We start from the raw sequence: 12,506 nt of genomic DNA on the forward strand, positions 1-12,506 counted from the left end.
TGCACTTAATAGGGTGGAGCGTAGACCTCAGTAGCCAGAGCGCGGTAACCGCACGACCCGAGTAGCGGATGCCAGCTAGGCCGTTAGTTCAGTGCTGTTGTGAATATATGGTGCTTGTAGGAGCCCCTTTTGCCCGCAGGCTCTGGCCCTGGGAACTGTAGCCTTGACGGTGACTGTGTTTCCCTCTCTCGATTGGACTGTTGCCTTCTGTCGGGACTTGGCTGCTGGGAAACCCAGGAGGTTCCCTTCGCTAACGGATTTGGCAAATTGCACGATGACTCCTAGCCTTGCCGGGGTCCGCAAGCCCCTGCCGGATGGTGCTGGCTTCTCTTTGCGTACCGGTCCAGTACCGCCGGGCCACCGCCCATCCACGGTCCTTACGGCTAGCTCCAATAGGCCTCTCCTGCAGACGGTCACCACCATCTGCCAACCTTGCTGTTCCATCCGTGCCACACACCCGGACCAACTTCAGTCTGCTCTCCTGCCACTTTCCTTCCTTCCACTTTCGCTTCCCTAACTGAACTCTCAAACTGATCTGTTTCTTTTCCTGCCTCCAGGACTGTGAACTCCTCGGTGGGCGGGAGCAACCGCCTGGCCCACCCCCTGGTGTGAACATCAGCCCCTGGAGGGGGGCAACAAGGGTTTTTGTCTGACTTCGGTGTGCCTGACCGGGAGTGTGGGGTGTGTTGGTGTAGTGTTTGTGATGTTCTGGCTTGTCCAGGGCGCCACAAACCCCCACTGTCCTTGATTGTTTCTGGCAGGCTCTCATTATTGTTCTGCTCTACAGCCCTTCAGCAAACAATTTGCTTTATGTTAAAGCCAAATATTTCACAATTTGACTTATCAGTCCAGAGCCCCTACTGCTATTTTTCTACACCCAAGTTCCTGTGTTTTCATGCATAGTTGAGTCACTTGACTTAGTTTTAATCTGGAAAGTATGGGTTTTTTGGCCACAATATTTCCATGAAAACCACTTCTAGCCAGAATACTTTAAACAGTAGATTGGTGTAGCTCTATCTTATTGGATGGTGCCAGGTTTGAGCTATTGGCACTGCTGGACATCTTCAGATGTCGAAAAGAAGTAATCATTATGTGTTTGTCATCTGGTGCACAAAGTTTCCTTCACTGATCACTGCATTAGGGTCTGTAACATTGTCCATTTCTTGGTCTCCTCAATGCTGAGAAAAACAAGCAGAGACTTATCATCATGCAATACCATGTGGGAGGATTCTGATTCTCCCAAAGAAGAACAAGGAGTCCTGGAAGTCATGATGCGGTCTCTACAGAGCCCTGATCTCACCATCATCCAGTCTGTCTGGGATTCCATAAATAGACAGAAGGATTTGCTCAATTCTCATACACACAAAATCTGTGGTCAGTTCTCCAAGATGTTTGGAACAACCTCTTTCTTTAAAAACTGAGCAACTGTCAAGTGTATCTACTGTAGTAGAATTGGTGTTCTGATCCTATTGAAACAAAGGTTGGTCACAGAAAATATTGATTTGATTTAGATTTCTCTTTTGTTCATTCTCTTTGCATTTTATTTATTTGTAAATATAAACTATTTTTGAAAGCATTTTTACATTGCAGCATCTTCGACACCTGAAATGTTTGAACAATACTGTCGATTGCAGAAGTAAAATGTCTTTGTAAAAGAAGTTTATTATTGATAATAATGGCGGTGGGTTCTAATGCTGGTACAAGAGAAAGGACAAAATGTGCATTAGAGAAATGTCCTTCTAATGTGTATTGTGCACACATTGGCACAGCCACAGCAACTGCAGCAATATTGGGAACGAGAATGGCCCAGTACTGAGAGGTTGGCAACTGCCTTACTACAAAGATTAATATTGCAGAGCTGTAATATGCAGAAAATAAATGAGTCAGTGGAGCGCAAACCAGACCTTCTAGAGTACGTCCTTACTCATACCTCTGTTTGCAGGCTTCCAGTTATAAAAGCTCATGCCTCTGCTCTATTTTGCTAAGCTACAAAAGTGTATATTGGCCCTTGGAGCCCAGAGTCATCTTTGGCTCGCATGTCTAAAGCATATTTAGCCATCCAGGTCACAATGAGATTAACAGCCAAGTAATTTCATCAGATGACAAAAATAACAATAGCAGAATTTTCATTTTACACAAATCTCATTTACAATATTTTATACAACAATTGCCATTTCTGTCATCTTTTCTTTATATTCTATATTTCATTCCTGGTTTCAAGTTTTCAAACTGTTATATAAATCTCATTCTTAAATGCAAACTACCAAAAGATCTATGTTGAATCTTATAGTAAACATGGACAGTTTACTTTCAATATCTCAACCTTGAACCTTTAAAGAGGACCTACTTTACTCTTATTTTACTTTTGCTGCTACCCTGAGTGTATATTTTTATTCTAAACCTGCTATATGCTTCCAGAGATAAACTCTTTTATGTAGTACTATTTTTTCTCCTTACCAAGGGGGTGTGGCTCACAGGATCCTCATGGGCATGTCTTTAGACTGTTTTGCATAAAATTACCCTTTGAGCCATGCCTCCTTCAGAAAGACCATAAACATTTGCATTACATTAAAAAGTCAATATCTCTGGAACTATACAGTGGATTTAGAAAAAAATAAAAGCTATTTACGAAGAGAAGTAGCAAGAATAACATACGGGTAAAAGCTAGCCACTTTTAGCTACCTAGCCAGGTCTTGTTTAACCTACCAGAGATTAAAATTGAAATACTTGTCCCCAAGAAATGTAGGTTTTACTTCCCGCCAGACTGGCAAATCAAAAGGAGAGCCACAAATGCCCTCAAGTAGGGGACAGCTCCCACAGCTCCCATTCAGTGGCTAAAGATTACCAACATGGCTTCTGGACCGGGTCCTACAAATCAATTTGCACTAACTCTACAACCAACCCTTTTACCTTTATTGTGAGCTCTATATCTCCTTACATATTAGTAGTGGCTACTGGTAATCTTAATTTTATTATTTAACTGTATAGATGTGTGAGGGGAGTAAATAGAATTTCTATCTCTGTATTAGAAGAAATTTGTCTACTTAAATGGAATAAAAACCTTAGGTACAATTCCTTGGCCTAAAAATCACAAATAATTGAGACAGCACTCCTAGTATTATAATCCAAAGGGGTAAAAGTATTGACTTATGTGGTGTAATGGAGGTGCCCTATATCACTGAACATTGATAATTACACCTAGGGGCTAAGAAAGCTTTCAAAGAATCCAACATAGAAGTTCAAGGAAAATCCAAACTAGAAATTGCTGCTTTAGCCCCAACTGCAAAAGGTACTTGGTTGGGGTGAAGCGTTCCATGAAGATATGAAAAGAAAGCTAAATCCATTTTAGCCAAATCCTTGGATGATAACTATAATGAAAGAGGTGGGGGTATTTTGCTGCCTTTAACATGGACACCAGCATGTTTGAAGAACACCCATTAAAAATTCTACACGTGGACACAGCCAGAGCTGTTCTTGATGAAGCCATTAACAGTAGTTTACAGTAACGTGGCGTCATAAAACTATAGAAACACTGGTATAACTCTTCTGACACTTCTCCATAAAGGACATAACAATGATCAGTCCACAAAGGAGCACACAACTGATATGAAACCTAAATAGACCATTCAAATAAATAAAATAAGCATCATGCCGTTGATGCAATGCCTTCATCTTAGGTTACAGTTAAGATGTCATAAGACCACTGGTGTCATTCTCCTAAATATCTGGGACTACTTGCCAAACTAACATCATAAATGAGTATTTTAGTTTGTTGTGGCAAACGTCTATCGACCTGTAGACTATTCCCCCCTAATGAGGACATCTGCATGTCTTTTATAGCATACTCAAGAGCTGTGCTCAGCATTAATGTAGTAAACGAGAATTCTCTTCCATTGTTTTATCAATGTGAATCATTCCGGAATATAATCTCGAAAAGAATTGAAGCTTAAACTTCGACCATTCGCACTCAGAGCAGAATTGGCATAAATTTTGGGAATCTTTTCCATTAATTTGGATACATTTCTTTTTTTGAAAGTCCCAGGGGAAAGGCTTCCTTGTCTAAGTAGTTCATAGTAAAGTGTGTTGAAGACTAGAGCTGTTTCTTCATAACTGTCCCTGGTGGAAATTTCATAGCATGGATGCTTTAAGGCCTTTGAAAGTTTTTCCCCATCTTCGGTGGACACCATGCGATCATACTGGAGATCTTTCTTGTTCCCGACAATAACTATAGGGGGGTGCTCTGTGGCTCCTTTCTTATTGGCAGAGTGAATGTGATTAATCAAGAAGCATAATCTCATGACTTCATCAAAGCTGCAGCGATCAGTTACAGAATACACCACCGCAAAACTATCGCCCCATTTAATTTTCTCTTCAATCTGAAGGGAGTCCTCCTCCTTTGAAAAATAAAGAAAACAATTGTCATGTATTAAAACGGAGTAATGATCTAATAATAATAATAATCTTTATTTCTATAGCACCAACATATTCCGCAGCGCTTTACAATTCAGGAGGATCATATACAAAGAAAAAATGATCTAATTTAATATACCAGGGTCTCATGCCAATGTCGGAGCAAATCAGTCCAATTATGGACCACAATGCCCAGATTGACCAAGCATCTCCTGACCCAAGCATGATGGCCTGATACATATGAAATTGTCATGCTCAAGTCGGTAGACCCGTGGTCAATCTGGGCATTACAGCCCGAGATCGGACTGATTTGCATGGACATTTGCATAAGCCCTAAATATAAAGCTCCTTACAAAACATCAACACATTTGTGGGGGTTGCCCACTGAACTGGACCTTAGACATGAAGCAAATTTTTGTCTTTTGTGTCTATTGTAGCAACACAAAAAAAAATTCAAAAAAAGGCAAATTTGACATAATTTCACAAAAAACCTCAAAAATGGTCCGGACAAAGTTGTTGGCACCCACAATTTAATATTTGATTGTGCACTCTTTGGAATAATGGACTTGTAACCTTGAGATTATTAATAGTTTTCAACAATTTGGCTTCTCAAGTTTTCAGACAGTTTTCCTCTCTTCTGCTCCTTTTGTTCTCCTTTCTTAGCGTGGCACACACAAGCACACAATGCAAAGATTGACTCAACTTCTCTTTTTATCTGTTTTCAGGTGTGACTTTTCATACTTCCCATACCTGTTATGTGCCACAGGTGAGTTTAAACTATTATCACATGCTTGAAACAAATTTGGAAAGGTGCCAACAATTTTGACGCTCCCATTTTGGGGGTTTTATGTGAAATTATGAACAATTTGACTTTTTGTCTCTTTTTTTTTTGTGTGTGTTGTTCTAATACAGACAAAGGAAATTAATACGTATATCAAAGAATGTATAATTACAATACTTTTATGGGAGAAATATTTTGGCTTTCCGGAACAGTTTCAAGGGTGCCAACACTTTCGACCATGTTAATATATATATTCTTTATTTAAGACATTTCAAGGTAAACCTTATCATATAAATCACCATTCAGTTTTTGATGCTCCACTTCTGGGGTTGCTGCGGGCTTGTATTTTTAGGCTGGGAATGACCTAATAACTATGGCCCTTCCCAGCTTGATAATGTCAGCCTGCAGCTGTCTGCTTTACATTAGCTAGTTATCAAAAATAGGTGGCCCCATGTGTTTTTTTTAATTCTTTAATTATTTATTAGGTTAAACCACATGAAAGGCCCTAAAGGAAGCAAGTGTATAATATGTAGGGGGTAGTGACATCATATAGCTGTAAGATATCTACAGTGATGAGCAAAAGGGTAACAATGTTTTGAACTTTTGACTTGTAGGCTCCAAATGTCATCATCCAATACAGTTCAAAAGTGAGATGACCTTCATTTTGTAGACAGTCATCTTGGCTATCTCATATAAATATTTGACTTGAAATTATTTTGTTATTATTATTTTGTTCATTGTTACTGGTGATAGAAAAAAAATTATTTACGATTACTACAAATTATTCTCACATTCCGTAATAGCTCAGTGTGTTATTAGGTTGATTCCCAAGTGAAAGGTCAGTGGTTTGAATTGAAATGCAGCTATGAAGAAGATTTCCCAAGAAATTAGAGACAGAGTCATCCAGCATATCAATAGTGTTTCTTGGCTAAAAAAAATTGCCAAACTGCCTCTTGTGAGTGCCATGAAAGTGGAAAGAATATGAAATCAAGTCTGTCCATCCATTAAAAAGACAAGATGTGATGTCCACGCAAAATTTCAGAGTTAACAAGTCGTCTCATCAAAAGGTCTATTATTTCTGGTGTGACAAACATGGTGGGGGGGTATGGTGGTTGTATGAGTCCTAATAGTGAGCTCACAAATGTCCATGCAAGCACCGTGGAATGGTGGCCCAGAAAAAGGTGAAGAAGCCTCGACTTTAATATCGTCCTAAGAAGCATCAGCTTGAATTTTCAAAAAAGTACAAAAAGTGGACAGTAGAAAACTGGAAATGGATGATTTGGAGCATTGAGACAAAAGTCAATAGACTCAGCTCTGATGAGTGCAAATGGGTCTGGAAGAAACGTGAAAATTGGGCTAGTGGATGGAGAAATTGAAGGAACTGTCAAGTTCAGTAGATGAAGTTTGATAATATGGGGTTGTTTCACAGCCAAAGATATTGCATACTTGACCAGGATCGATTTTTGTCTCAATGCTGAGGTGTATGTGAGTATCTTACAAGATGAGTTACTTCATACACTCGAGTACTATGAGTATGAAAAGGATGATATAGTGTTCCAACATACATTGAGATTGGCAAAAAAAATGGTTCAGTGACAATGAAGTAGAGGTGCTGGATTAGGCCCCCGCAGTCCCCAGAGCTCAATCCAATCCAACACTTGTGGGTAGAGTTGAAGAAAAGCTGTATACATGCCCAAGTGAGCCGACCAGTATGCACCAACATTGGGAACGTATAGAAAAGACCTGGGATCAGATTTCGGTCAAAACATGCTTAAATCTGATAGAGAGCATGTCCACAAGGATTCAGGCAATGGTGAAAGCCAAAAGGTGGATTTACAAAATAATAAAATTTAAAACTTAGATTTTTAGGAGCAAAACAGTAACGATGCAGTGACATGACAAGAATGTGCATAATTAATCATATGCTAAATAGTTGCAAGTCACATTTATATATGAAATAGAAGAGATTATTGTCTATACCAGAGGTTCCCAACTCCAGTCCTCAAGGCCCACCAATAGTGCATGTTTTCAGGATTTCCTTAGTATTGCACAGGTGATAATTTAATCCCCTGCAAAGGTGCTGAATCCAACACCCATGCAATGCTAAATAAATCCTGAAAACATGCACTGTTGGTGTGCCTTGAGGACTGGAGTTGGGAACCTCTGGTCTATACAATGAAGGCTCAGAGATGTAGTGGATGGTGAGATATGGAGCCTGAAAGTCAAAAGTTCAAATACATTGTTACCCTTTTGCTCATCAGTGTATCTCTATCTATTCTATCTAATATATTTCTATCGTTTATTTAGCTATATCTTTCTATTTTTTGTGTGTATGTGTGTTTGTACAGTATGTATTGGGACATTGAACTGTTTGCTTTGAGCAACTTGGGCAACTTCCTGTTTGTTCTGCTCTCTCTGTTTCAACTGACTTTATTGATAACTGATATGTTTTCTTTAGATGTGTTTTTGGTGCACTTCCACTGCGTTGAAGCACTAAAAACACGTATGCGCCCTTTACCTGCATATTTTCTGCATTTAATGCAAGTCTATAGGAAAAACTCAGCGCACCCGCAAGAGAGATCGACATGCTGCGACTTGGAAAAACACACCCCAGGTTAGTTTGCGCAGTGTAAAAAGAAGCACAGTAGACATGAGTTTTCTACTAATCTCATCCAATTTGCTCGTACTGTAAAACACTGCATTTTTGAAGCAGTGACACACAGCGTCAAAAACTCGAGCAGCACTCATCATGAGCATGTATCCTTAAAGTGAATATTAATATTTAATAGTTAAAGGGCTGCTCCAAATGCAAAAGGAAGTTTCTATCTATTTGATGAAATAATCTAAGCTATTTTCTAATATACTTGTATTAAAAATTCACTACCGTTCCCTAACTGCACTAACTGCTTTTCTATTTTTTTCTATTTCATGTCTGATGACGCTTCATTTGAGAATCAAAGTGCATGTTGGGATATTCAAGTGAAGTGTCATCAGGTGTCAGAGTCTGTGGCAGTGATCACAATCTCTGCCCTCTCCCAAAGTGTCATCATGATTCTCATTCAGGGGCTGCTCTGTCCTTCAGTGTCCCTCCCTTCTCTGTCCCTTCATGCGCTGTGCACTGTGGGATCTGCACCATACACAGCGCTGGCTCTGTTATTAGCTTAGATCTGTAATATTCAGCCAGTAACAGAGCAGTGTCTATACCCGGAATACAGGAGACCTGTGACAACCAGTGCGGTCACTGCCACAGACTCTGCCCCCTGATGACGCTTCCTTTGAATATCCCAGCATGCACTAGTGTTCTCAAACAAATCATCCTCAGACAGGAAATAGTAAAGAACAAAAACAACAGTATAGCAGTTAGGCTATGTGCCCACAGGATGTTTTTTGTGTTTTTTCATGCGTTTTTCTTTGCTTATTTTAATCAATAAAATCAAGGATAAAGCATGGCAGCAAAGTCTAAAGGCCCCTTTACACACTGAGACTTTCTAGCAATCCCACCAGCGATCCCAACCTGGCCGGGATTGCTACAAAGTCTCTGGTGAGCTGTCAAACAGTCAAACCTGGCCAACGACGCAACAGCGATCCGGACCTGCAGAACGACCTAGCTAGTCATTGGGGACGTTGTAAAGCAGCTTTTTGAAAGGGAAGTCGCTAACGAAGTCGCTGTAAAGTCCCCTTTACACACTGAAACTTTCTAGCGATCATGCTGCACAGCGGGAAACAAAGGACCAAAGAATGGTCCTGAACGATTTGTAGCGATCAGCACCTTCACAGCAGGGGCCAGGTCGCTGATGTGTTTCACACACTGCAATGTCGCTGGGGAGGTCGCTATTATTTCACAAAACCGGTGACGCTACAGCTATGTCGTTTGCGATGTTGCAGTGTGTAAAGCCACCTTAAGAGAATCCTGACTTACTGTGCACTCGCTGCTTCTTTTTTCCTTGCACATTTTGTTGCTGAAAAAAGAAGCAGCATGTCAATTGTTTCTGTGTTTATTTTCTGTGTTTCTATAATCGCCTGCAATGCTTTATAACTACAGGGGATTAGAGTGCAGCACTGTGCCTCACACACTGCGCATACAGCATGGTGTGTGAGGCTCTCCGTAGCTCAGTAACCCGGTGTCATGATGGTGACACCCAGGGATGGCAGCGATCAGGACTCTGTGATTGCATTACAGGGACCCAATTGCCAGGGAGAGGTAAGCGATCCCTCTCCCTGCCTTCTGGATGCTGCGATCGCACTGATCTCAGCAATTAAGAGCTTAAACTTCTGGGAGCTGCACAGTCACCACTCCGAGCCGAGAGAGCCGGGTCCCAGCTGTAATATCAGCCTGACACCCGGCAGCGATCGTGGGGGAACAAGACCTGAACCCCCACAATTGCCATGATTTAAAAAAAGCAGGAAAAACTGCATGTGAAAAATGTGAGGTTTTTTTCAGCTGCTTTTTTCATGCCAAAACATGCTTTTTATGTGCAGAAAAGAAGCACACAAAAAGTAACGTGGGCACATAGCCTTAGTGTAGTTAGGAAATTTTTAATACAAGTATATTAGGAAATTGCTTAGATTATAGCATCAATTAGATAGTGACTTAAATGAAGTTTCCTTTTGCCTTCGGCCCACCCCTTTAAGTTTATATTAGTGTTGAAGGCCTTTCCAATGTGAAATTTTATGGTGTCTCAAAAAGGTTTGATTTTAGGAGAACCATATATCAGAAGGTGTACCTCGCTCTTGGTTACATCTCTAATAGTTCTAGGAATAAGACTGTGATTTTTCATATTGCCCACATTTGTTTCTTGCCACAGGTGAGTTTGAACGAGCAACACATGCTTGAAAAAAGTTGTTTACACACATTTTTGGAAAGGTGGTAATAATTTTGGAGGTTTTGTGTGAAATTATGTCCAATTTACCTTTTTCTGCATTTTTCCAATACACACAAAGGAAATAAACATGTGTACAACAAAACATATGTAACTGCAATAATTTTATTGGCAAAATACTTCATTTTATGGAACAATTTCATGGGTGTCAACACTTTTGGCCACTACAAAAATTTACAAAATTGCTATTTCTTTTTTTTCTTTTTTTCACCACGCAAACATTATTTTAAAGCACCAATCTGGCATTTTTTATTAGAGTGTCTCACATGCCAACATACTACCATAATAATCAATACCACCAGCAGAGCTTTGAATTCATAAGGTCATTTCAAATAATTAATTGGCATAGAAAGCATTCTACTTTTCCACCACTAGATGGCATCAAGAGAAAATTTTCAGCCACTGGTGCATTAAAGGAACACTGATAAATTGTATTCCGGATCATTGTTTTAATAGAGAGACATCTTGAACTTGGCAAAGAAATCTCATTCACTGACAGAGAACAGTTAATCTGTTTGGCCAATGAAGACGTACAGAATAAATGCAATAAAGGCAGCATTGCCACTAAACTGCATTATGACAAATTTGTTGGATAAGATAATGTAGACAAATTACCTGCATAATTATAAAATGCCACAAATGCAGCATGTCTTATGCTCATAGAAATGAGAACCTCATGGCGTATTCGTGTGCAACATCACAATATGCATTTTTTTTATAAGAAGGTTAAAAATGAATCCACCACCTGTTACAAATCAGCGCCACCATAGCCGCAAGCAGCCTGCTGCGGTTTCTGTTATGCCAAGGCGCCGGCCGCCATTTTTAGCCGTGCCTCGGGTTATCCACCTGGCTTCTTATTCCTCCACGTCTAAGTGTGGAGAGGTGGCTAGGGCGCATATTCGTGCCGATTTGCCGCAGCCAGAGCCTAAGGGCGGCTTTGCACGTTGCGATATTGCACGTGCGATGTCGATGGGGTCAAATCGAAAGTGACGCACATCCGGCGTCGCAGTCGATATCGCAACGTGCAAATCCTTTTTAATGCGATGAACGAGCGCAAAAGCGTCGTTATCGTATCATCGCTGCAGCCTCCGACATTTCCATAATGCCAGTGCAGCGACAGGTGCGATGTTGTTCCTCGCTCCTGTGGCAGCGCACATCGCTGTGTGTGAAGCCGCAGGAGCGAGGAACTTCAACTTACCTGCCGCCGGCTGCAATGAGAAGGACGGAGGTGGGCGGGATGTTTACATCCTGCTCATCTCCGCCCCTCCGCTTCAATTGGCCGCCTGCCGTGTGACGTCACTGTGACGCCGCACGACCCGCCCCCTAAGGAAGGAGGCGGATCACCGGCCAGAGTCACGTCGCACGGCAGGTATGTGCGTGTGAAGCTGCCGTAGCGATAATAATCGCTACGGCAGCTTTCACTAGATATCGAACGTGCGACGGGGGCGGGACTATCGCTGCAGCATCGGTAACACATTGTTACCGATGTTGCAACGTGAAAAGCCCGCCTAAAGGGGGTGTTACACGCAGCGATATCGCTAGCGAGCGTACCCGCCCCCGTCGGTTGTGCGTCACGGGCAAATCGCTGCCCGTGGAGCACAAAATCGTTTGGAGCCGTCACACGTACTTACCTGCCTATCGACGTCGCTGTGGCCAGCGAACCACCTCCTTTCCAAGGGGACGGTTCGTTCGGAGTCACAGCGGCGTCACTAAGCGGCCGCCCAATAGAAGCGGAGGGGCGGAGATGAGCGGACGTAACATCCCGCCCACCTCCTTCCTTCCTCATTGCCGGCGGCCGCAGGTAAGCTGCAGTTCGTCATTCCCGAGGTGTTACACGCAGTGATGTGTGCTGCCTCGGGAATGACGAACAACCTGCGTGCTCAACAATCTACGATTTTTTAAAAAGGAACGACGTGTCAACGATGGACGATAAGGTGAGTATTTTCCATCGTTAACGGACGTTCCTTGCGGTCACACGCAACAACGTCGCTAACAATGCCGGATGTGCGTCACGGAATCCATGACCCCGGCGACATATTGTTAGATCTGTCGTTGCGTGTAACAGGGCCTTTAATCCAGTGTTTCGCCTGGTGAGCATGCTCAGCCTGTTAGTTCCATTCCTGAGGCTAAGTCCTCAGTTCAGTCTACTGAGCATGCTCACACACTTTGTGTGAAAAGCCTCTTTGCTCAGGTACTTGGACTTCGTTCTGTGTCCAAGTCTGGTGTTGTGCCTACTGAGCATGCTCAAGCTGATAGTCTTGTTTTCTGAGACTGTTGTTCAGGCTACTGAGCATACTCAGGCACTTAGTGCATCAGACGCTAAGTCTGGTAAGGACTTCACTGGGCATGTTCGTGAGGTGGCAGGCCCTGATAGGCTGGATGGTGTCAGGTGTCCTGATGATGTGGCCACTCTGGACTGGCTCGCGGAGGCCTGC

The 12,506-nt window shown here is 42.1% G+C and overlaps 1 protein-coding gene across 2 annotated transcripts in view; it reads right to left on the reverse strand.

Moving 5' to 3' along the window:
* Positions 1-1,430: 1,430 nt before the first annotated feature.
* LOC142254289 (ras-related and estrogen-regulated growth inhibitor-like) overlaps positions 1,431-12,506 on the reverse strand; it is a 148,237-nt gene continuing 137,161 nt past the window's right edge. For both annotated transcript variants that reach the window (XM_075325330.1, XM_075325329.1), the window contains one exon: positions 1,431-4,394. In XM_075325330.1, the coding sequence (XP_075181445.1) occupies positions 3,912-4,394 (483 nt within the window). In that variant the 3' untranslated portion in view covers positions 1,431-3,911. The remainder of the gene's footprint in view (positions 4,395-12,506) is intronic.

Source organism: Anomaloglossus baeobatrachus, chromosome 10, assembly GCF_048569485.1.
Source record: "Anomaloglossus baeobatrachus isolate aAnoBae1 chromosome 10, aAnoBae1.hap1, whole genome shotgun sequence".
In the NCBI taxonomy this organism is placed as follows: Eukaryota; Metazoa; Chordata; class Amphibia; order Anura; family Aromobatidae; genus Anomaloglossus; species Anomaloglossus baeobatrachus.